Source organism: Lepidochelys kempii, chromosome 7, assembly GCF_965140265.1.
Source record: "Lepidochelys kempii isolate rLepKem1 chromosome 7, rLepKem1.hap2, whole genome shotgun sequence".
Lineage (NCBI taxonomy): Eukaryota > Metazoa > Chordata > Testudines > Cheloniidae > Lepidochelys > Lepidochelys kempii.
The window spans coordinates 68,467,245-68,493,224 of record NC_133262.1 but is presented as its reverse complement, the minus strand read 5'-3'; the positions used below and the strand labels follow the sequence as shown (position 1 = coordinate 68,493,224).

The window sequence follows — 25,980 nt, the reverse complement described above, 5'->3', positions numbered from 1 at the left end:
ATTAATTTAAAACAAAAAAAGTCTCCCCATAAGTCCAACAGGACCTGTGCCGGAGAAGCACGGGCACCTTGTGAGGCAAGGAGCACAACTGCTGGACTCATGAAGGACCATCATGGTCTTGCATCCCCAGCTCCAAATGTTCATCAGAAGCTGGAGATGTGCAATCAAGCTACAGCAGAAATAACTAAACTTGCACAGATTGCCAATTAGTAATGAAATGCAACATGGAAAGTGCGTGTATCTGAATGGCGTAATCAGTAGAAATATAGTTAGTGAAACAGCTTATATCTATGCTCTTCCCTCGGGTCTTTTTTCATACCTCTATTCTGGAAAATTCAAGTAAGGCACCTTTGTTGGCCAAGTGCACTGTGGAAATTTTGGGCATTCTCTGAATTGCAGGGTGCACAGCCAACCACTGTTACAGGCAGGATGCTGAGCTAGAACATTTCATGAGTGTGATCTAGCATGGGAATTCCCATGACCCTGTTCAGGCCAGCCAGACTATTGGTATCATGACTGAGGAGCAAGTATTTTGCCACTTCCTAAGCAGAAAAAGACAAGAAGCCTTACAAAGGCAGAAGACCCACAGCCTTTCAGTACACCTGCTTCCAAATGACTGACCCAGTCGCTTTTGAAATGTATTCTGAGCCAAGAAGAGATGCTGCAATGGCTGCTAAGCTTTTGAAAGCAAAGTTGGGGAGGAGGGTGTGAGAGTTTTAATTTGCGAATCAACACGGATATTTAGAGTACCCTGAGATGGGCTCATTTGCCACATGAAAAGCAGCTCTGATAATAGAATGGAAGATACTGGATGCTAAGAAGTATTATTAACCTGTCAGAAATTCCTTGCTAATACCAATCACATATTTCTACTCACAGTACAAAGTAAAGGTTCTTACTAGTCAATGATTCTGTCATCTTAGGAAAATGGAACCGTGAAGAAGATAATCAGCCAGATGACACAGAATCTACTGATGACCCTTTCTGCAAGGAGTCAGTACCAGGAGATAAAAGAGAAATTCAGGCAACCTGTTACTGATAAAGGAACCATCCTTAAAAACAAGCCACAGTCGACCCAGAAGGACATACTGAGCATCTGTTGTGACCCCCTGATCTTGGCGCAGCAGCTAACTCATATTGAACTGGTGAGATTTGGATTTCCACACTTCAGTCCTTTCGTTTTCTATTTACTGCATGTTAACATATTCACAGCCAGGAGTTTGCCATTGACTTCAATAAGAGTAAGGTCAGGCCTTCAGTGTAATTAAAGTGCTCTAATCTAACAGATGGGAAGTGATGAATGCATGAGAGCAATCAGGTAAATCTGTGAGGAAAGAAAGAGGGTACAGTGCTTTCAGGGGTGAGGAGGCAGACACCCCCAAACGTTGGGTCTCTAAAAGCCAGGACCAGCTTTATAGCAAGCTATTATGAAGGCAACCATATGGTACCTCAGAGTGTTTGGCCTCTCCTTCCAATTCCACTGACAAAGAATGGAGGGAGAGCGAGAGCTGGTGCCAGGGTAGAGGCATCTCTCCTAGTTCCCTACTGGTACTAGAGAGAGATAGAGGGTCACACTCGGAATATTGGGGTCTCAGAGGAACAGAACTACAGCAAGTTAACTCATTGTTGATGCCCAAGCTCAAATCAGGATAATTAGAGCAAAGAGTGTAGGAGATTGAGGCCACTCTGGTAATGTCTTAGGCCCCATTGGTATACCTTTCAGCTGGAGTCTTGTTTATGCTGGTCTTTGTACATTGACAATTCCTACTCTCCCCAATGCAGGAGAGGGTGAGCAACATTTACGCAGAGGATCTGATGCAGATTGTCAGCCACATGGATTCCCTGGATAATCACAAGGTGTGTGTGTGGGTAAGGAGTAAGGAGAGAGCGCGAGCGCATACACATTTCATTTGAGGAAGATGGGTAAAGGGCAAGAACATCTGGACACATTTGAACATAATCTACAAGCCCTTGCCCTCTTCTCTCTCTCAACCCACCTGAGCAGAAAAAAAACTGAATAGGAATATCTGCACCCGTCTTTGTGCTCATAACCCGCAGCAGTTCAGGGAGGTTACCTCATCACTGGATACTGGTTTATAGTTAACATGTGATGACAGGATACATTTACAGTAATCTTTATCTGGGTTTAGTGGGGATTAATATACGGCCTCTTCTCTTTCAGTGCCGAGGAGATGTTACCAAAACCTACACCTTGGAGGCCTATGACAACTGGTTCAACTGCCTCAGCATGCTGGTGGCTACAGAGATTTGTCGGGTGAGTACTGATGGAAAGAAGATTCCCCCCAAAGAACCCTGCCTTTAAAGACAAACCACACTGTTGTGATATGCATATGGGTCCAGATCCTGCAGAAATTTAAGTAAATTCACCACCTTGTGCACATGAGTAGTCCCATTTAAGTCCATAGAACTCCTCATGCATGAAGTTATGTACATGTTCCAGTGTTTTATAGGTTCAAAACCCCATGATTTATACTTCTGCATAGCTTCCATATTTATGCTAGTTACACGCACTGAAGGAGAACTTCCATAAAGTTTGATTTAACGTAGCTTTTTGGGGTTTTCATAGGATGCTTGGCTATTCCCAAAGTTACCAGTAGTAAAACAAATGTTTTGCTGCTTTGCAAACTCACCCTGTCCTTCAGCAATTTTATGCAATTAAATCATTCTGCTTATTTTGGGACATCATTGGATGCAATGGGAATACCTTCTGCTGTTGTACACACAGGATAAAGGAGAAGAAGCTGAGGGAGGAGTGGGAAGGGAAGAGAGAGAATTCATATAAGCTAAATGGATCTTCTATTATGGAAAAATGCACACTCTCTTTTTGTATACATATTCCCATTGTGTCAAGCGTGAGAGCTCTCCTTTCATTTGATCACCACATCCGGAGCTTGGGGAGCATGTGGCTACTTGGCAATAAACATTTCAAAGACGCAGCACCAATAGCTCTGCAAGTTAAGTGAGCATAAGCTCCAGTGAAGTCTGTGGGACGCTGCTGATTTAGAGCCTGATCCTCAGCTGGTGTAAGTCTGTAGAGCTGCTAGGGCAATATCAATACCGACACATATCAGCTCTTTGAAATGAGTAAGCTGCTCTGTGAGCAGCTCAGTCTCCACGCCCACTCAGTCTATGACCCTCTGTTGAGACTGGCTACGAAGATGCCCATCGTGGCCTCTTGAAATCTCATTGGTTATCACTGGTCTCTAGAGAGAGACTGCTCCCATGGATACTCAATTACAAAAAACCCTCCAGGATTGTCAGGCAAAGCCAACACATTTATTAAAGCAACCAAAGCAACATTCTTAGTCTCCATGCGGAAGATTGTGCCAAACTTGTGACTATTGAACCATTTTCTTTTGGAATGAGACATCAGCAAAACAACAGCAAGAGAACAGAGCATATCCTGTTTAAAAATAGTTCCCGGCTGAAGATGAATGATGGAAGGGATACAGAGGACCACATGTGTATTAGCCAGGCCAGCCTTGCAGGTCAGAGTGCAGGAGAGAGTTTTAACGAAGAAATTTAAGCCAATGGGATGAGAGTAATTTTAGTACTAATAGGCTTTGGATGCCAGCCATTGATAAAGCACAACCAGCATGCAGCACTGCATCTGATGGGAAGGAAACCAAACGTGCAACGCAGATAACTAGCATCACCCATTAGCATCTTTACAGTAAGGGGAAATTATTTATATTCTGTCATCATCCTCAAGTGTCATTAAGAAGTCAGGGTAAAATCTCCTTAGTGAAAATGAAAAACACCTAAGGCTTGAGAAACACTCTCTGCCCTTCTCCTTTTAATTTCCCCCTGGAATTAGGACTTACAGCTCTTCTGGGAAACCAGTTTGGCATTCTTTTCTTTGAGGTTTGAATTGTTGGTTCATCTTTGGCATTCTGATGGCAGCTTCATTCTCTCTCTCTCTCTCTCTTCCCTGGTATAAGGAAATTATTTAATCAAGTCTGGCATGCTATTCCCTAAACCTTTATCTCGCATATGAACAAAGAACTGCACTTCCCCTCAACTGGGCAAGGACTTGATAGGAGCCCCAAATCCAGTGGCTGTTTTTTAATAAAAAAGGGAATCTGGACAGAATACACTTAAGGCTGCCTCATAAAAGCTCTCATGTGGAGACAGCCCATAGAGACGCCAATTCCAATAGCACATTCTGAAGGTCACCAGTCACCGCCCCCCTTCACACACATACCTTCCCTTTCCTCTCAAAGGCATGTTCTTTGTTTCAGGTTGTGAAGAAAAAGCAGCGGACAAGAATAGTGGAATTTTTTATTGATGTGGCAAGAGAGTGCTTCAACATTGGAAACTTCAACTCAATGATGGCCATTATCTGTGAGTATCCCCAGTATAGTTGCTGGCTTGTAGTCAAGACCACCACACTTGACAGCCGAAGCAACATGAACATGGTCACACATTCTCCAGCTTCACTGACTCCATCTGTAGACATACCCCCTGCTGTGGTATCATGCACCCGTGACAGATTAATGCAATAACCACACACACACACAGAGAAACTTGCTTACTTAAACTGCAGAAATTTAATTCATTTATGTTAACTGATCATTCCAATACAATTGAAAACACTAGTGACATCATATTTAAAAGCTGTATATAAAAGAATAGGCAAAATGCACAAGAAAATGTAGAAACTATGCAAACAGAGGTGACTTAACTGGCTCTGTTAACCAAACTGACACATGAGACAGATCAAATTGCATTAATCTCTTAGCTGGAAGTCTCAGCTGTGACGTGTCTTCCAAAGAATAAAATGCACATGAGTGTAAAAATGCAACACTGACATTTAAAAAAAGTACACTTGAACTTCGTTTTATTTATCTTTCTCTCCCTTACATTTCAGCTGGCATGAACCTGAGTCCTGTAGCACGGCTAAAGAAAACCTGGTCCAAGGTCAAAACAGCCAAATTTGATGTTTTAGAGGTATATACAAGATTTACACCCTGTTTAATAAAAATTAGGTACTAATGCCTTAGGCGTAGGTGTGCATGCATATAAGTTGGGGATGGCTGGCACCATTTCTCTTGACTTGAAGTCCTCTCCCTGCCATGGGAAAAAGATTGATATAGATTTTCTTCTTTTTAATTCCCTTCAGATGACACTTTTCTAACAATGGAATGAATTCTCAAACCAAAGATATTCCTAGGCACTTCCTTTTAACAGTGACCATTTCTCCCACCTCTAGATCTAAATGGATGTGTCTTTTTTTACCCTGATCTCTAATTAAAGTACTCCATCTAGTGGAGATCTGGGATCCAAATATTTTTCACTAAGAAACTTCTCAAAACACAATCATCAACAGGCAGACAGAAATGTAGATTTAGTGTCTTTTAGGGAAGCATGTTGTTCCCTTTAAATGTTCCCTAAACCACCAAAAGGTATTTATTAAATGTAATATCAATCCAATACCTTGCATCCAAACACCTGCTAGGGAAAGCTTAGATCCAAACTACATACATTGACTGGCCTGTCTTGAATGATTATGAATGGATCCTAATAGTAGTAAAGAAAAGCAGATATTACTCTCTGATTTTTTTCAGCAGTTGATCTAATTGTATAATCATTGGATTACATCATATATCTATGAGAAACTTCATAATAATGTTTTTGGGGGGTGGGGGTGTATTTAAAACAGCATCACATGGACCCATCCAGCAACTTTTGTAATTACCGGACAGCCCTGCAAGGAGCAGCACAGAGATCTCAGACTGCCAACAGCAATCGGGAAAAAATTGTCATCCCTGTTTTCAATCTGTTCATTAAAGATATCTACTTTCTGCACAAGATGCACACAAACCGCTTACCCAATGGGCAGATAAACTTCAAGGTAGGTCTCTGCAATTATAGAAGTAGCATAATCAAATGCTGTATATTCCCAAATATTTGTAAATAGAGAATTCTTATAGCCCAGTATGTCTTCTAAATTATTCAGGCTGCCTGTAATCTATAAACAGAGGCAAGTAGTTTTCCAGGGGGAGGACTGTCAGCTTTAGATATCTAATTCCTATAAGTATAATGCACTGGAAATCATGCACTGGATTTAGTACATCTAGATTACAGATCAAATACCACCCCCCACCACACACACACACACACACACAGAGAAACTTACTTAAACTGCCGAAATTTAATTCATTTATGTTAACTGATCATTCCAATACAATTGAAAACACTAGTGACATCATATTTAAAAGCTGTATATAAAAGAATAGGCAAAATGCACAAGCAAATGTAGAAAGTATGCAAACAGAGGTGACTTTTATCAACTGGCTCTGTTAACCAAACTGACACATGAGACAGATCAAATTGAAAGAAGACAGTATTTCAGCAGAGAAGAAGAGGGAAATGCTGGGTAGAATTCAGTGTGATGAAATACTAGTATGAAGGATGCTAAAAGGGAAAATCCTTCAACACCACCTAACAAGGGAGTTAGGATAATAAGATGTTTGAAAAGTCATGAAAGAGAAAAATTACAACATCACATGTGGAGGTGGATGGAGGGATTTATAGAATAGTATTGAGAGTATACAAAAGATGGTTTTAAAGAGCCAGTGTAGAAAATTAAAAGATAGCAAATGTTGTGAAAACAAAAGAAATCTCCAAGCACAAAAGCAGCCTTGCTGGATTATAAAAGGGTAGATGCAGCAGAAATCAAGTTAACTTTGTTTCATTCTTCTGAAGGGAAAATGAAAGTTTTTTCAAGAGTAGGACAAGAAAAGTGTTTGGGCTGCTAACAGTTGATTAGTTGACATTGGGCCTAATCTAGATACCCTGATTCAAGCAAGTTCACACTAAGGGCTTGTCTACAAGAAGCAGCACTGAGCACTAGAGGGATCCAATTCTAAAGCACACCATCATGTTATGCACTAATTGGCCCATGTAGACCCTACTGGCACAAATAAAAGTTATCCCGTGCTCATCAATGTAGTGCTGTTTCAAACAGGGTTTACACAGGCTAGTTTAGTGTGCAACTCATTGGTGTGCTTTAGAAATCCCACCCATTTCATGCACACTGCTACTTCATATAGGCAAGAACTAGGTCACTGAAGTTTCTCTCTGAGTAATTTGACTTATTGAAGATTCATCTAGACCTGACATGGTTCCTCCTCAAATACTAAGAGAAGTACTGAACCTCTAACAGAACGATCTTTAGACGGTATTAGGAATAGAGGAAGTACCCAATGGGTTCGAAGAGTGGATGTTACACCAAAAGTTGAGAGAAAATCTAAGGGAGGTTGAGGATGTTGCATCGTAGGTCTATCAAGCTTAGCTCCAGCAATGGAGAAAACACTGGAAAAAACTGACTAGACAGAGAGGGGATCAACTTGGAGTCACAAGGTACTGTAGAAATTTAAAGAAACACAAATTCCTAAAGTCTTGAAAGCAGCGCACATAAGCTTAGCTGTACAAATTCTGTGACGGTCAGTTGGAGCTGCTGTGCTGAATAACCACATACTGCAGCCAAATGGTATTTAGCAGTAGTTCAAAAAAGCTAATAAATGTACTGAAGGAACACACAACAGACTCTTCCACTAGGTGAGCAAGGACGAGCTAAGTTGGGTACCCTATTTTCTTTTCCATTAGATACTGTTTCCCAGGTGCATGGGTTGGACTAGTAAAGGCACGTTTGGAATTCTAAGCACATTTCTAGCTGACTGCTCAGGAACCAGATTGCTACAGAGGAAGAATTGTGTGAGACAGCCTGAACTATTTAAAGAACTTAAATAGAAAAGCTAACACCACTAGGTCTATATTCTTGCAGCAATAGGTGACATTAAGGCATTCAGAATCCTGAAAGGATTGAGGGTAGGTGGTGAAGGATAGTAGTTACAACACTACTTTAACGTCTGTCAAATGTCAGATCCAGATTCCAGAGAACAGAAGCTAAGTAAAGGTCAGAGCCTATAGGAATTTGCTCTTTATAGAAAATTGCGAGACATATGGAAAAGGTTACAATGGCCAAAAGTGGCAGCTCTGGTAAATGGCACCAGGAGAGAACGCTGACTCTCTCAGAGGAGTGTACTAAAGCAAACGAGGGCTTGAACCAGGAGCTTCTATCTTGCCCTGCACTAATAAAGGATTAACAAGGAGTTATAGATTGGGAGAAAAGTCAGAGTAGGGCATGGAGTTGTCTCTAGAATGTTTGTCTTTAGAATCCCTACTCCAGTGGCTAGAATTTCCACTTTGGACTATTTAAAAAAACATAAAACATGTTTTCTAGCCCAAGTTGATTCATGGCTATAGCCCAATGCATCCTTTTAAGGCATTTGATAATTCGCAAGTCCTCATTTCATCTGCCCAGCAAACATGAAGAATACATCTTAATACCTAGGAATAGCAGTTACCACTCTCCCACACACACCCTCATTTATATATCAAGTATCTCATATCAATAATGTCCAATACACAATGCATCCAATAATACAGAATTTATTTACAGTACAGACCTGGGACCAATCCTGCTTCCACTTAAAGTCAATGAGAAAACTGCCATTGACCTCAGCAGAAACAGCACTAGACTCCTCGAAACCTACTTAGTACTTCAGTCCATGGCTGCTGCTATTAGATTTAAAAACAAAACAAAAAAAAACAACACACATTTGATTTACATAGCAGAATTTGGACCAGACTTGGATTCGCTCCCTGAATAATAATTGCAGACACATTCTGATATTGTGTATATACTCCTAAAAGCACAATGTTTGATTTAAAAAACCACACACACACACACACCACATACACAACCACACTCATTCTAACAAATATGAGAAATGGTGCTCCTGGAAATATTTAGTGGGAAAAAAAAGCTGTTGATTCCATAAATTATTAAAAATTGTTTGCATAGTTTAAATTTAAGGGGTGCTTTAAATGAACTAAGACCCTTTCTCGGAAGAGCTTATGCTTAGGGCTGCTTTGAAATTTTTAGTACAATGGCAAGATCACACACACAAAACAAGAAATGGGTCAACAGCTCGTGATTCTAAAGGAGAAAAAGGAAGGTGGACCGTGGGATATAAAGGAGGAGGGAAATATTTGTTGTTTGGCAAATGGAGACAGACTGTTCCAGAAGAGCAGGTGTGAAGCTTGGAGCAAAAGAAGGTTAAAAGGAGCAGTAAGAAGAAAGGATAGGGAGTGAGAAGGTGGAGTAGAGGAAAATGAGCAGAGACATCAGCCAGGGCAAGATTGAGGGGCCTTGAACCGGAGGCCAAGGAGCCTGACTGAATTTGACCTCAGAAACCAAAGAAATGTTTATTTAATAGTATGTTATTTTTATTGCCTCATGCAGAAATTTTGGGAAATTTCAAGACTAATTCATGATTTCATAACATGGAAACAAGTAGAGTGTCCTTTTGAGAAGGACAAGAAGATCCAGAGTTATCTACTCACGACACCTATTTACAGTGAAGAAGGTAAAAGCTCTGTCTTTTATTTAAGTTTATCGTGGGTCTTTCTTTCTATTGTTGCATTGACATGGGAAGAGCACAGGAGAAGGAAAAATAAAGGAATGTGTTTAAAAAAAAAAAGTCAGAATGCCATTCTATCTTCCTGAAATGGCCCTCCAGGTCACATTAGAAATATGACATGGCAGTATAGATAAGTTTGTACTGCCACTGCCCATTTTACTAATCTGGTACCTACCAACATCATTTCATTGATTATTTTAATGATTCTTTAAGAAAAGGGAAACTGGACACATCCACTTTTGATCACTCTTATTTGTTTTATTATCTAGCTCTGTTTATAGCATCCTTCGAAAGTGAAGGTCCAGAAAATCACATGGAAAAAGACAGCTGGAAGACACTCAGGTACAAAATCTTTTCAAAATTGTAGCCCCTTTCTGTATCCAGAACCACTCACTTTGTGCACTCGGCATATACACAGCCAGAATTGAACATTCCATGTATGGTGTGAATGGATGGATGGTTTTAAAATTTCCCCTTTCCATTTGCATACAAAGAGAAATAACTGATTTACTCAGCTGTGCACACCACACTGAAATTAAAATGTAGGCCCCGAGACTATTCATAAGTGATTTTCAACCTCTTTGAACATTTAGTTTTGACTCCACGATCCTAGTTCAAGAAACCCTGAAGAGGCTGGTAGATGGAATAATAGGGTGGTACTTCTCAGCATTAAATGATGGTTGCAATGATAGCTGGAGACATCATGCCAGGGTAATGCAGAGGAAAGCATAGGGCCACCAGGAATGCATGGAGGAGCCTGCTGTAGTTGCTACTTACATACAGGAGGTGTAGCATGCACTAAACCCAGCACTGCCCTGCAAGCAGTAGCCCGTGTGTTGGAGAGGGTGTAGTATTTGCCTGAACCCACCTAACCTTTGGGAAATGCAGTACTGTTGACAGTGCAAGAAGCCAAACTATGGCTGCCCTTTCTACACATATGCCAGGGGATGGTCAGGACAAAGCCCTGGCTGGGATGATTTAGTTGGGGATTCGTCCTGCTTTGAGCAGGGGGTTGGACGAGATGACCTCCTGAGGTCCCTTCCAACCGTGATATTCTATGACGGGGAGAGGACTCCTGCAGAGAAGCAGCCACAATGTGCCTAGATCACCTTCCATTGTCCACTACCCCATGGGGCTCACTATACTTGGGCTTTGAATGCTCTGATACCTCCAAAAGCTCTACAATTGCGTTAACATTAGACGGCACATTCATCATTCACACTCTTGCCATTCTGATCAGATAGGAGGAACGATTTAGAGCCAGAGTCTCAGCTGGTGTAAATCAGCATCTCTGTTGACTTAAGTTGAGCTATCACAGTTTAGGATCTGGCCCTTAAAGAAAGAATTCTGATTAATAAAAGCAAGGAATCTGACACAACTTCATGACCTGGAACAAGAATGCCTCTTTCATTGTGGTAGGAAGAATTGCTATAATACATGTGATTTATTTTTTTCATTTCTAGGACAACTCTGCTTAATAGGGCCTGAGATTTTGGATCTGATCTGCAGAATCTAAAGCACACAGGAAGAACTTTGTTTTTAAAATAGTGAATGTCTTGGGTTGGGATAAACAAGACCTCACTGGCTGAGGTCTGTTTTGTATATACAATATCTTTTATGAAATAAAAATGTGGTAAATATTTCACATGTCAACCTTAAGGCACTTAAAAGTGAAGGATTTTGGTTTTTATTTTAAAAAAACAAGGGCAGGGCCCTGTTCTCAGAGATGAAGTGTATCATGGGAGATGGTATCCATGGTGAGGTCTTAGTCTAATGACATCCAAATCTTTTTTCTTTTGATTACTTCCACCTTAAAAAAAGAAAAAAACCCAACATACAAACACCAAATACAACCAAAACACTGCACAGGTTCAATACCGTTAGGTCCCAATCCTACAAACACTGACACATCTCCTTAACTTTAAGCAGGTGAGGAGTTGAAGGGAAGGAATGAAGAGTCCCATTCAAATCCCTGGGACAACTCGCATGCTCAAGTCAAGGAGGTGCATCAGTGTCTGCAGGACCAGGGCCTTAGACATCCGCAGTGGGGCTGTTCCTCTCTTACATCGGAGAATAGTGCCTTACAAGGTACTGAAATTGTCCAGTGTACCTTCTATGATTCTGGGATGGAAGCAAACAAAATAAAAATATGGATGTCTAAAAACCAGCTATAATGTACTTTGTAAATAAACTGGAAGATATAGCACATGAACTAGAGTATGCCTGCCTACAACAATGAAAGTGCAGCAAAACATATTTTTGTTACGTGCTTTGAAGAGAAGAAACGGGACAACTGCTAGATTTATTTTTTATTTTATTTTTTTTTTTTTAAGTATTAACACTTCTGGGAACTATCCTTTGAGTTCTGGCTGCAGAATATTTTTCATTTTCTTTATCAGGGATTTATTTTAAAAAGAAAAGGGTGTCTAATCTAGATAGACTCTTCAAGATGGATCTAATGTGTGTTTTGGAAAATAAGTTTTAAAATGAGAGAGGGGACGGGGACATGAACTGGGACATCAACTTTGAAGCTGAAGCTTAAAGGAGTGAGACATGCCATTGCCATTCAATTTGGGCATCTAATTCCATAGGTGTCTTTGAAAATGCTAGCCTGAATTGACAGACAACCAATTAAAACTAAGAATCTATGGCAGCCGATTATTCTGGCATATATTCAAGCTATCATTATATGCCTCAGCCAAAACCTATTGAAGTTCATGGAAAAACATCCACTGGCACTGGATCAGGCCTTTAAACCCCAAGTCAGATCCAAATTAGGATGAGTTGTAAACCAATGATGTTTCCAATTTCTCATTTCTCCTTTTAACTGTTCTTGATTTTAGGATAATTTGGCTATGATAACCAGCATGTCTAAGCAGCTCATATTACACTTCAGGCTATCCATTTCAGAAAAAAATTATTCATCATTTAAAGATTTTATTCCTCCCCATTCCCATAATTTCTGAACCAGGAGGAAGACCAAAAATCAGTCTCAGATTAAGATTTATGAACGTACTATTACCCATGACTGTCGGTTCTCCTTCCCAGCACTTGTTCTCTTAGGGCCTGAGGGTTGGATAATTATCTAGATAATGAGAACCTCCAGACAGTTACATTAGAAAGGATTGTTTTAATGCCATCAAGAGCTCGGAAAGGATACAAACCCTCATGTGTCAGGGCATCAATCAATCCCCAGCTGAGGGGGTTGGGAAGAAGCTTGGCCTATAAGAAAGTTAGTTCTGTAATTGCTCATCCAGGTGGGCAGGTACCTTCCTCTGATGTATCTTGTGCTGACCTCTGTTGGAGACAGAATGCTGGACTAGCTGGACCACAGATCAGGTCTGTTAAAGCAATTTCTCTGTTCCAATCCTGCAAATGCTTCCTACTGAATGCTTACAACCCTAGGTAGTCCCATTTGCATTTACCCACAGTAAGCGTTTGCAGTGTTAAGCCTTTAATATGTTTCCAATGAGAGCTTTTTTCCCCTAGATATTTGTTCTTATGAAAACTAAATACACCAGGTGGGGAAGGGAGGATGCAGGGGGAAGGAATTGACTTTTTGCTGTTCCCATAGCACTGAGATCAAAGAGCAACAAACAAAAGTTAAATAGTTGCCATTAAACAAACAGATTAAAGTGGAAGGAGGAAGTACAAATGCTAGCTGTGAACATCAACGGCTCAGAAAGAGAGAGAGAGAGAGAGAGGATAGCTCTGTTTCTTGTGATCTGCTGCTATTTTTCCTGTGCTGAAGTACTGATTTTCAGCCCTGGGGTAGAGTAAGAATATTTATACTGTATTATTACAGTGTTTTGCACTTTCAGAGATGTTCTAGCTAGTGATATAGTCAGACACTATAAAAGGGATTGTATATCAGCTTTGTTTATGTAATTGAAATTTTAAAAGGGATGCTTAAAATTTAAGAAAATATATATTTGAAATGCAATTTTAGAACACGTTCTGTATGTGTATTGAAAAAAAGCTTTTACATGAATGTGCACTTCACTGGTCTATCAGTCCTAGTATATACTTGAAATCAGTGCAGTGTCTACATGGGTTTGTTTTTAATTTTTTTCCTCCTTCAATTTGATACATTCCTTAAATACTGTGGTTCTGCTATTCTGAGCTGCATTGCTTCATATAAAGCTGTACCATAAAGCAGGATATTCTGTGTTTGACTGGATGTGCTTGCGTTAATAAAAACCAAGTTGCTTCAACCAGGCTAAACTTTGTCTGTGGTTATTTTTCTCTTGCAATCTGATGAAGTTGCAACTGAGGGCTGAATGAGGCGATCCAACATTGGCAGGTAATGTAGCTTTTTGTGACTCAGCTGACTGGCTAAAATTTCAGCCTGGGCTTATAGATATCTGATCTTACCTTATGCGCCACTGAAGAGTTCAATATATTCAAGGAAAATCTACTGCAGCATTCAGCTGAGAGCATGTTTTTTCACACACATTGAACTATATATTCAAATATACCTATACATAATAGCATACTTCTGCTCCAAGATAAGCAGAAAGATAGGCAGTTTAACTGCTTAAAACAACATTTCATATAACCTGAAAGTCATTTAACACTTCTGCCATTTCCACATTTTCTGTTATTGTTTTTCCCTTACCCATATTGAGTAACGGACCTACCTTATCCTTGGTTTTCCTCTTGCTTCCAATGTATTTGTAGGATGTTTTCTTTTTACCCAGAGTGCTATGGCAATAATTTTTACTTTACAGATAGGGAAAATGAGAGAGAGAGAGAGAGAGAGGTGACTTGCCAAGGTCACACAACGCATCAACCAAGTGACTTCAAGTCTCCTAGATTGCAGGTGCATGCCCTGTCCATACTGCCTCATTATCCAAGCACACAAGCCAATTATCAATGTCATAATCATACAATTCCTTCTGTGAAAAGAGTGCTGGTGAACTGATGGGGTTGATTTGTGGCAGTCTCAAATACTCAGAGTGGATTGTCTTAGCAACCAAACTTTCATAGTGGATTAGCAGAGCAGAGCAATACAGCTTTCATCACAAACAGTTCCCATTATAGCTTGTTGGAGAAGATGTTTACCATAAATAAGAGGAACCAACTGGCAGGTGTTTTCCTGATTGACAGTTCATCCTCGCAATGAATATGCATATTACGAACTGGGAAAGTCACTTCCAATCATGCTCCCATCCAGTCATTAACGATTAAATTAGCTATTTTACTCGACACAGGCATGGGCATAAACAATAGAATTGCCTTCCAGACATTTACTTCCATTGAACACAATGTGAATATGCTAAGCAATAATGCAATGCCAGTAAGATGTTTTTGAACAATACAAAAAAGAACTTGATTTATCAAACTAATAATCTCAGAGGAGTAAAATTTTCTAGCAAACAACCCCCAAACAGCAAAATTCACTTTGCTAGTCAACTGACATTCATGTACTCCTCAGGGGGAATCGATTATTGTTTAGAACAGACTAAGACACAGATGTTTCCTTTGAGCAATCTGAAATACAGCTGAGCTACTCTGTTTTTTCAGGACTACCTGTTCTCGCACTGCCCAAACAATCAGAAAAGCCTGTGCATAGAGGTTAGAAACCTACTGTTGCTAGTGGCTGCAAAGAGCCATAAAACAGGAATGTGTGAAAAGCAAGATAATCACTCCCATAAAATTAAATTGCAGAAATAGTTCATCTTAAACCATTAGTGCAGGCTATCTAGGAAGAATTTCTAGCTCAGTGAGCAGCCAGACTTCAACAATGGTTTTTTTCAAATTCTTCCTCCCACACACATCACTGCAAAGGTAGAGATAACTGGCTATGCTTTGAGGTTTCTGCATATCTCAATAGACCTCCTATACTGCTGCCCTGACACCGCATCATATTTGGAAAAGCAATTCACAAAACTTTCCAAGTTGAAAGCCTCTTCTCGACACTTAGTTCACACAACCACTCAGAGATGGGCCTAGAGGCTCAGAACAGTTAGAAATCAAATCTCTGGGTACTTTTCTGCAAAGGATTTGCAGTAATTTTGAGGGCACAATTAGAAACCTAATTATCTCTGTGGGATGATTCAGAACCTTTAAAGGAAAGAAACCTGTCTAAATTCAGTGTAAGTATTTCTAATGGCAGTAGTACCCTGGCACCAGATTCAACATGGCTTACTGCAATGCAACCTACTCTGTTCTCAAGTATCTTTTCATAAGAACAGGAAACGTGAATTATATTTAATGTACAAATTGAAGTTAGTTCTTTTCTGCCCTATTCAAGAGATTGTGAATTTCTTCCTTACCCTAAGCTAGAGAAACACCCTACATTTGACATGCACTGCAGATTTCTAACACTAAAGCAATGGAAATATATTTGTGTCTGATCTACCAGGATGTTCTTAAGATGCATATCAAATATTTAATGAAAAAAAGCTGTTCCTTGTGTTACTAACATCAACAATCAAAACCACAATTCTATATATCATAAAATATGTAAAAATCTTTCACAAAACTATATGAAGATCTGAAACTACTTAATGGGGTCCATTCAAAACCAAATTTGCCAGTAAATGATGGCAAAAACAAAGAAATCTTGTCATGATTCTACAACACTATTGAATTTGAAGGCAATATTCTAGCATATATATATCACGAATTAATAAATAGATCCAAATCCAAACCAAAACTCTGGATCCAAATGACTCCTACCTTTTTTTGAGAAGGAAGAGGTGAGATTTAAACTCAGATATAGACTTTACAAGTAGGCCCCAATATTTCTAAATTGATCTAGATCAAGATGCCCCTGGAACTTAGGGTTATTTGCTGTTCAGATATTAATTTTTATTTTTAAATTAGGGTTAGAAGTTGTATTAAATGTGTCAGATTTATCAGTGGTCTTCCATTAGGATCCCGGTAGGTATTATGAGCCTTTTTCAGGTAACCACTTATGTGGGTGCTGGAAGTCAGTGGAATGTACGATGTTCTGAAGTGGTTTCCTGAATCTGTGCTTGGTACTGATAAAAAAAACTGGAAAGCAAGAGGAGTAAAGGTAAACTCAGATGAATCTTCTTATCCAGCTACAGCCAAAAGATGATCAGTGTGTGTTTATTTTTTTTTTAGTATTGCCTGAGTATTTAAGAAACAGAGTAACTCATGAGGAGAATCCACTTGTGTTTCCTTCATAATTGCTCAAGTATTCTCCCAGAAGCGAGAAAAATCTTACAAGTGGCCTCATCAGATTCCAAAAAAGCCTCTCGCCATAAGCTGCTGTCCTGCACACTTGTGGCACAGCTGAAAACTAGAAAAGAATTTGCTATAATGTATCACCGATGAATTTGCATAGGAACCTTGAAACCTACATGGAATGTAGTTTCGTCCATATGAACATACTGAGGCAGAATTAACTCTTGTCTTACTAAATTCACACACTATAAAAAGCACACATCTAAGAAATGCAATGAATATTGTTGAATTCCTCTCCCCTGGATGTTTCAAAAAAAAAAAAAAAAAAGGAGAGTCCTCTCACATGGGGTAATACATGGAACAGGAGTTGTACAGGAAGGGTCTAGTCCCATTACATTGAATTTGTATACCATATTTTTCAAATAAAGAAATATAAATGATTAAGGAGAGGCCCCACTTTCTCTGCTTGAAGAGCGCTGTAGTCCCTAGGTCTTTCAATCCGCTCTCGGAACAAACCCCTGACTTAGACCAGAGGTGGTCAATCATTTTTTGTCAAGGTCCCCGTTTCTTGGTCAAGGTATAGTAAAGGTCCAGACTCCAGAGAACATAATAGGAAAAAAAATAATAATGATGATACTAAATAAGTAAATAAAAATATTTCTGGGTCCATTCAAAAGCATCTGGCGGTCCGGGTTTGGCCCATGGTCTGCCTATTGACTACCCCTGACTTAGGCTATGTAATATATTTATATCTGGCTAGGTCTGAGTTTGGGGGAGGGGGCAAACTATGGCATTCCACAGGTTTTCCACTGGACAATAGATCATTTCTTCAATGGAAAATGGAAGGATTTTTCACTCAGACTGTCCCATTTCAGAAAATGTCCTGACATATGCCTTGTCTATAGCTACTACAATTTAAGGCTTAGCCCTACATTTCCTGGCTTTTATCAGTTTCTCTAGACATTCTTTGCATGTGCATTTCGAGCAATTCTTCCGTGCCGTGTTTTCATTTGCATAGCTCTCTGTGCTAATAGAGCAAGTATTCGGCCAAGCTTTAAACTGCATATTACTTCTCCTTAAAATTTCCATCAGTCCCTCACAGTAGCCCATTAAGCACAGTAAAATCCATATTTGCCTGACAGATGGTAACATTCCTTTGAAATCACTCTCTTCCTTCCTGCCAATGCACTTACAATGCTCAGGTTGATCCAAGCAGTAAAAATCCTCACGAGGGAAACATGTTGCTAGTCTCAGACCAGTGCCCAGTGGACATGCGTGCACATCACAAAACCTATCACCACAGTTAGTACATTGTTAGCAGCCAAGGACTGAGGTGGGAGAGAGAGTGAGCTGCAGAGGTACAATTCATACTGCTCAAATGCCTGGTCCTAAGCCCATTGAAGCTGGTAGAAGCTGACTTCAATGGGCTTTGGATCAGGTCCTAGAAGAGTTTCTTTCTAGCTGTACCAGCAGCATTAGGTACCAGTGCACTAGCTAGGCCACAGAGATTGAAACAAAAGTAAGCTCATTTCAACATATTCAAAATTTCACAGCTAAAAGTTGGAAGCACGGGAAGGAAGAAGGGGAAGTCTACAGTGTCCCTCCTGCCACTGTTCTGTGAACAGGGCACCACAAGAGGCAGGATCCCAGACCCAACACATTCAATAAAGTTTTGGCCCCTGGCTGGTAATGCTGCTGCTGCTGTGATCTTAGAGGAAGCATGATGCCAAGCCGGCGAGTCTCCTCCCCCTGCCCATAGAGAATGGCAACAGCTGAGGAGCAAGCTGCTTCTGCTGCCAATTGGCAGGGGCAGCACTGTCTCTCTGGAGCTCCCCACACACTGGAAGGAGAGGGTCCTGGAGAGAGGGCAGTGGTATGGGATGCCAAAGATTCAGAGCTGGCTCTGGGGATGCTGTGTAGGAGGAGGGATGCTGAGGAGCTGGCTTTGAGATGCCATGGGGGAGGAAGATACAGAGGAGCTAGCTCTGGGGGTGCCGGTCCCAGCGAGAGGGCAGAGATGGCCTAGGGAACAGCATTGCCACTGCCAGGCCTTGTTTACTGTGAAGGTCCCACCCAGGAGCCCGAACTCTGCCGCTGGAGCCGATACTCTTTGGTACAATTTGGGGAAATATTTGGTACGTTTTTTAAGACTTCACCCCCCTCACTCCCCACTAGAGGCCCCCAAGTGGAGGCACAGTCTGCGATAGAAGACTCAAGTCCCAGCAGTTAAAGGGTTTTCATGAGCACCAAACTCACTACTGCTTTGGTGAAGGCAGTAGGTGCATCTGTTCACCACACGAGACCTTCAGGTTTGTGCCTAAATTCAAGACAGTCCAGATGTATTTAGCTGCAATACATTGGTGGGTCTGTCTTTTTAATCCCTTTGTCACTGACACAGATAGAGAGATATTGTGGTTAAATCATAGGGAGGCGAAAGGAAGCACCACATGGAAGAAGATCTTTACATTTGAACATTGTGGCAGTCTAGCTATTAAAAAACAGACCAATAAAACACTACCATACCACAAAAATGGAAGTGAATTTAGCCTGGGGCAGGCTGTGCAGTGTTCCCAAACAGTGAGAACACACTTCATTTCTGCCCTGTGAACATCCGCCATTAGCTTAGTCCAAGCTGGAGCTGCCAATTGAGAGGTGCTTTTATGACAAGAACAAATCCAGACTAGGTCCAAGTCCCCAAATCACTATTCATTGATAGCCTACATTTTAGTAGCTAGGATTTAACCTTGGGACACCAGAATTCAGAGGCCACTGCATCAGTTCTTGCCCTTCCACAATAGAGAACATGATATGGAATTGGTGAAAGCCTTGAACATTTGTGGCTGTAGGAGGATTTAACAGAATAGAATACAGAACTGTGATAGTCAATTGAGGCCCTCATTCAGCTTTCAAGGATTTGTCTGGAACAATTGGAAAAACATTCCTGAAGTTTTTTAGAACCCACAGACACCCAAACAAGCAGTTATTTGATGTACCTGTTTCTTCTTCCTTCACTCCTCCTGTAGTCTCCCAGAATCTTCATTGTCACATTTACAGGCTACCTGAATGAATTTCACAGGAATCCAGCATCCAATACACCAGCCTGGAATCATTAAACAAATTAACTCTCTGCCATGGACTATATACAACAATCAGAGAATTTGTACACCAAGCTGACAACTTCGTCCCCCAAGGAATGTGTCCTTTCCCATCCCCCACAATTTTGGAGGATTGCCTAACATGCCACATGAGACAGCATAAGAGACTCTGCAATTTGCTGACAGTAGCCTGGGTTCCGATTTATCACCACAGTATTTGAGTGCCTCAATGTATTCTTCAATGTATCTATCCTCTGAACTTCCCAGTGAGGTAAGGCAATGCTACCATCCCCATTGTAAAGATGAGGGAACTGAGGCCCGGATAGATTGAGTGATGTGCCCAAGGACACACAGGGAGTCTGTGGCAAAGCAGATGGTTGAATCCAACTCTCGCTAGTCCCAGGCTAGTGCCTGAACCACTGGATCATGATTCCACTACTCTGTGGACCCTTGTGTTCTTGCAGAGCCCTGATGACTTCCACAAGGCTTCACATGAGTGTGGGATCGCCCTACATGCTGTTGTTTGCAGGGTCAAGTTCCCAGTTTGCTCCCTATGTTCTCCACATCCAAGTACAGAACGGCAACAAACAGAAGATCCTGCTTCCATTGAAGCCAAAGGGACATTCATCACTGGTTTCAGTGGGAATAAGCAGGATTGCACCGTAGGTACATCAAGATTATTGTACAGCAGTTACACTAAGCCATTGGAGGTTTTCATTTATCTTACTCTATATACATTTAACAAGAGACATTTATTACAAGCAAAAGCCCATGAAGTAGGAAAGAACACATATGCCACCATGTGGACTTGTGAAGTAGCAAGACAACCACAACAAAGATCAGAGGCTATAAAGAAGTCTTAATATTAAAATAAATATCAGGTGGTTCTGCAACAACAAGCAAGAGGAACCACTGCATCTAAAGACAGTTTGATGCACGGCTGGGCACAGTGGCAGCAGGAGTGGAGTAAACAGCCAGTTTTCCAGAGAAAGCCTTTGCATCTATTTTGCTGATCAGGATCTGAGTGTGAAAGGTGACAGTTGGTATACCAGATCTGAAAATCTCTGCAAAATATTTTTTTCACAATTTTTAAACAAATTCGCTGCAGTGAATATAAAATATAGGAACCAGCATAGAAGTAAATATATGCTCCAGGGCATTGCTTATTTCCAAGAGCAGCATAGATGTTGCTAGGGTTAAAAAATACTCACTTTGAAAGCAGCCCCATATTATAGGTCTATAGCTTTGTCTCCACACAAATTTGCAACTGATTTAACTTAAACTGTTAAGAAATCCTGTGTGGACCCTTTTTGACCTAAGAGTGGCTTATTTCTATTTAATGTAAACCTGCTCCTAAATGAGTAAAGATAAACCAGAATAGGTTTAGACAGTTATGTAAGTGTCCACACAGCTTTTTGTAGCTGTTGAACTAGTTCAGTTTAAAAAAAAAAAAAACACCTTAAGCTAAACAAAGTGCAGCTTTGACAGACATACCATGGACAAGCAAAGATAGACGATTATGCTTTTAAGTGAATAAAAGGTGTCCCCTTTACACTGCTTAGAACCAATGCCTCACAAAGAACTCTGAAGGCCATCTCCTTGTTTTAATAACCCCTCCCCCCCACACATGAAATAAGAAAGAATTTGCTCAGATACTTATCTTTACCCATAGGGAATGATTCTATCTTACCTAATGAAGAAGTGGCTTCTTTTTTGCCCATTTCATCCAGAGGAAAAGCTGGCTGTGGGAGCAATCAGTAACTACCTCACAACTGCTGTGATCAGCCAGCCCAAGCATCATTAATGCAAACAGTTACAGGTGTGGTAATAAGCAGGCAATTGAAGTGTGCTAAAGCGGGGGCCCAGGGAGTGCAGGCTGAATCGGGATTTCTTCTCATAGCTTTACACAGGCATCTCATTAGCAGGGCTCCTGCTTCCCAAAAGGGAGGTCCAGCTCCAAGGAGGCATCCCTGTTTGACACAAGTACCCATGTAACACTGGGAGAGGAAGACAGATTCTGCCTACATGCCAGGGATCAGATCCTCAGCTGGTATAAATTAGTGCAAAACCAATGAACTCAATGAAGTTGTGCTGCTTTATACAAGCTGACAATCTGCCCCAGGATTCTGGAAAGCTGAAATCCATAGTTATTTTCCTTTTACTATGTAAGGTTTTATTTTGTGCTGCTCCAATCAACCGCTCTTCTCCATCTACCATGCTCACTCCATTGGTGACAAGGAGCTTGCTACCTTCATGCTACCAGTACATTTCTTAAAACAAAATTCTACATCATGGATCACACTCAGTGGAGGACGGTGCAGCCCACTGCAATACATACCAGTTTGTTCACAAGGGGAAGCACATTACCCTATTATCATTGGCTATAACATTTTAGCAACTTTAAAAAAAAAAAAAAAGGCCAGAATCCTTAAATCAAGACATATATTTTCGGGAGTAGTCAGGCCTAGCTATCTTGCAGTTTAAACTATTAATCATGAAACCATATGTGAATCTTTTCTTTGCTGTGTTTTATCACTGACTTCCTTCTCCAACAAGTAGAATTATACTACTGGCTAATCTCTATTTAAGGTATTAGGCTTGATAAGGGAACAAAATGTCCTTTTACCAAAAACACTTCAAACCAGCTATCACTAAAATAGACTATACAAGGGCATTTTCTCATTCACATGGTCAGTATAATTGGATGAGACATTGCTGAATCATTTTAAATCTATTTGAAGCATTGTCTTTTGTTGCTAGAGATCTCACAAAACACAAAGATGTTTGTACTATTGCTGTAGCCATGTTGGTACCAGTCTATTGGAGACAAGGGAGTCTAGATAATCTCTTTTATTGGACCAACTTTGGTTGGAGACAGATAATTTTTGAGCTACATAGGGCTCTTCTTCAGGTCTCAAGAAGAGGCAGAGTTGTGTAGCTCAAAAGCTTGTCTCTTTCACTAACCAAAGTTGATCCAATAAAAGACATTACCTATCCCCTCTTGTCTCTTTAAAACAAGAAGTGTTTTTTTTTAATGTTACTCCAAAATAAATTATACATCATGGGGACCAAGGAACCATAGTCTAGACTGGGGTCAATGTAAGCAGGGTGTGGGGGCATTTTTTTATATAAATATTTTTCAGGGCCTCTTCTCTCCCACCTCCTTCTCCAGGTCTATGTTAATTTAAAAGTAGCAACTCAGATACCCCATTTATTGAACACAGACAAATGGAAACACTGGAAAGAAATGTCCTTTAAAAGAGATAACGCTTTCTTAGGACAAACTGCGGAAACACATCAATATTTTTCAGTGCTAGGTTCTTCGGTTATGATTATATTAGTCATAATAGGCACAGAACTTTCATCAGAACAATTTAACCCATTTACTTTGTAGGAAAAATTAAAACCAAATGGACAATTATATTAAAATGCTTGAGCGGGAGTTGTATATGCAAATAACTACAAGATCAGGTGGTAATTGTGGATAAGAAAAGATCAGTAGAAGTGAAGATTCTCTGTAAACTAGAGCCTGGCAAGCAATTAAAAAAAACGTATTAAAATATGTCTGAATTTGTAAATTAGTACTTTTGATGTGTTTACACTACTTTCATGTTTGCCTTCCATAGTCTTCAACTGAGTTGTATTAACATCAACACTCTCACAGATGAATTTTAAGTTTGCATATTCAAATGCTCCCTGAAATCAATTTTGTAACTTGCTTCACATTTGAAACCTGATGAGTTACACTCCACCATTCAAAGAACAGAAACAATATCATGCCCTTCATTCATATGACCAGTCACAACAAAATAGCAGAGCTTGTTGGAAAGCTCTAGAGTTGGAAAGTTGAATTTTACTTGTGGGCATTCTCAAAATGGAAAAAGTATAACAAATTGAATTGTCACTTTATTCATTCAGCTATAGTGTAATATAAGTCTGAACATTCTGCATATTATAAATAGGAAGATGGATCAAATATCTGTTGTCTTATTAAATGTTTGTGATTCTTTATTCAGTAGTGATGAGTTTTACTACATAACTAGTATTGGATTTTAATAGCTTCAGAGATATTTCTATGCACCTCTCTCTGGAATACATGCCATTCCTCCCCATGATGCCTCAGTCTCTGTATTACAAAGCTAAAGAAAGAGCCCTGATAAGTTAATTAAACTCAATACTTTAAGGTTAGTGGGACTCTTAATAGGCTTACCCCCTTACCTTCCTTCTATAATCTTCATTTAGATTTGTTTTGCACTACTGAGCTGACCCAGATTGTCCGCAGTCAACTGAAGGACTGCCAAAGTCAGGGAGAAAAGAGAATAAACTAGGGTGAAAAGAGGGCTTCAATACATAGTTGGGAAACATTACTTCTATTCACTCTCTGAAACCTCTAATTTCCATAGATAAGGAAATGAGCCTTTCTAGTGCTAGATCAGAGGTGTACAGACATATTGGATTTTTTAAAATCATTTAGAGAATGAAAAACATTCCAACTGCTATTTTTAAAATCTTTGCCACAGGTGAGAAAATTTAAAATAAATAATTTGTATATTTGGATGTATTAGTGATGAAGCATAAATGATGTTATTGACAAAACTTAAAAAATACCAGTAGATAAAGGCTACAGAAGTAGAAATAGTAGAAATTGGCGACAGTGGAAATTCTGAAAAAAAAATCTAAATAAAAAATGAACAGCTTTCTTTTCCTTCCATGTTTCACTTTAGTTTTACAATGAACATTTTAAAGGTTTTTAAAAACTCATAATGAACACTAGTTTTGTTTGTTAAAAAAATGCATGACTTTTGTTTACTTCCCTCTGACTTTTTCACTTGTGGTGTAAGGTGTATGTTATTACTCCTACAAGTAGTTGGTTAAGCACCCTGATTATAAAGTTATCTGTTTATTTGTTGGACTCCATTGCAATTAACCATATATTAAAACATCTTTCATTTATTTATTAATCCTTTATAAATAACCTTAATACAACAAGTGTGACCAAAAGAAAGTTGCTATAAGACATTTAATAAGATCAACGTAATAAATACACAGGTTCCCAAACTATCTTAGTTTCATGTTAGAGTAGATTATGCATGTATACCCCAAATCTACAAATTAATGACATTTAAAGCAACTGAAAACTAAGTTTAAGAACAACCAAAGATTTACTCAGAGGCAGTCAATTCAAAACTATTTATTTCCTCACCCTGTACCTGATTCTATTACCGCTCGCTGAGCTATATTTAAATAGCTTTTGAATTTGTTTTAAAATGCACATTCTAAAAATACTCAGTTCCAAGCACTCACATCCATTTCTACAAAGTACCTAATCTCAAAATGAAGAAACTAACTCAATCCAGTTCTACCGTACAGAACATTTTCATATTCCCTACGCACATGCATGGTCCTGAAAAGGAAGATTGCAACTGACTTTTGTGCTGTTTCAAGCGTGTAGTATTTCTAAAGCAGTGTGTTATGTTTCTAGTCAAACATCAGCACACTGAGTGCCCAAATGCTAACGTCCAAACATCGACACCTCAAGGAAAAGGGACAAACAGTGTATTTGACAGACCTGTGCGTGTATCCTGAGCACTGAATTTGGGCAGATCTGTCTTACTAAGCTTGGATCCTAAAGCATAGTATGTCCATTTTGTTTATAAAGATACAATTAAACTCAGGGGTCTACTTTAGTTACAGAATAATCATCGGAGATGACACTCACCTGAGCGATTATTCCTACTCAGTGGTTCCCAAGGAAGGAAAATTCACCCTCCCCACAATCAACAATGGACTCTAGTTACTACAGCTATCAATAAGGTGTCTTTCATTGGCACTGCATTCACTTAAAACATTGTCCCTTTTTCTGAGCCGTATACAATGCAGGATAGGGCCTCCCCTCTCTTAAATCCATGTTTCATTCCTTTTGTAAAGTCACATATTTGGCATACTACAGGGTTTTAGACTGCTATCACTTAGTCTGTCTCTCTAGTTTATACATCTTGTAACCATCCTTTAAAACATAACTTTTGGAAGGGACTTCTGTGTTTGCCACAATATGGGAGAGTAACATAGTAACAACTGTCTAATACTCCACTGAGAAGCCGAAAAACATCAGAACCTGAACCCACATATCCTTTTAATGGGAAACTTTCATTGACTTCAGCTTTAAGTTCCCAATCCTGCCAACTGAATCACTTATGTCTGCTCAGAAGTAGATT

The 25,980-nt window shown here is 39.8% G+C and overlaps 1 protein-coding gene across 6 annotated transcripts in view; it reads left to right on the top strand.

Moving 5' to 3' along the window:
• Positions 1 to 13,736, top strand: part of RASGEF1A (RasGEF domain family member 1A) — a 266,034-nt gene extending 252,298 nt beyond the window's left edge. For 4 of the 6 annotated variants that reach the window (XM_073353265.1, XM_073353260.1, XM_073353264.1 and 1 more), the window contains 9 exons: positions 924 to 1,145; positions 1,783 to 1,869; positions 2,183 to 2,275; positions 4,263 to 4,365; positions 4,892 to 4,971; positions 5,684 to 5,875; positions 9,335 to 9,458; positions 9,782 to 9,854; positions 10,976 to 13,736. In XM_073353265.1, coding sequence (XP_073209366.1) covers positions 924 to 1,145; positions 1,783 to 1,869; positions 2,183 to 2,275; positions 4,263 to 4,365; positions 4,892 to 4,971; positions 5,684 to 5,875; positions 9,335 to 9,458; positions 9,782 to 9,854; positions 10,976 to 11,000 — 999 coding nt within the window. In that variant the 3' untranslated portion in view covers positions 11,001 to 13,736. The remainder of the gene's footprint in view (positions 1 to 923; positions 1,146 to 1,782; positions 1,870 to 2,182; positions 2,276 to 4,262; positions 4,366 to 4,891; positions 4,972 to 5,683; positions 5,876 to 9,334; positions 9,459 to 9,781; positions 9,855 to 10,975) is intronic. The other 2 variants (XM_073353263.1, XM_073353261.1) reach the window with 2 other exon arrangements.
• Positions 13,737 to 25,980: the final 12,244 nt, after the last annotated feature.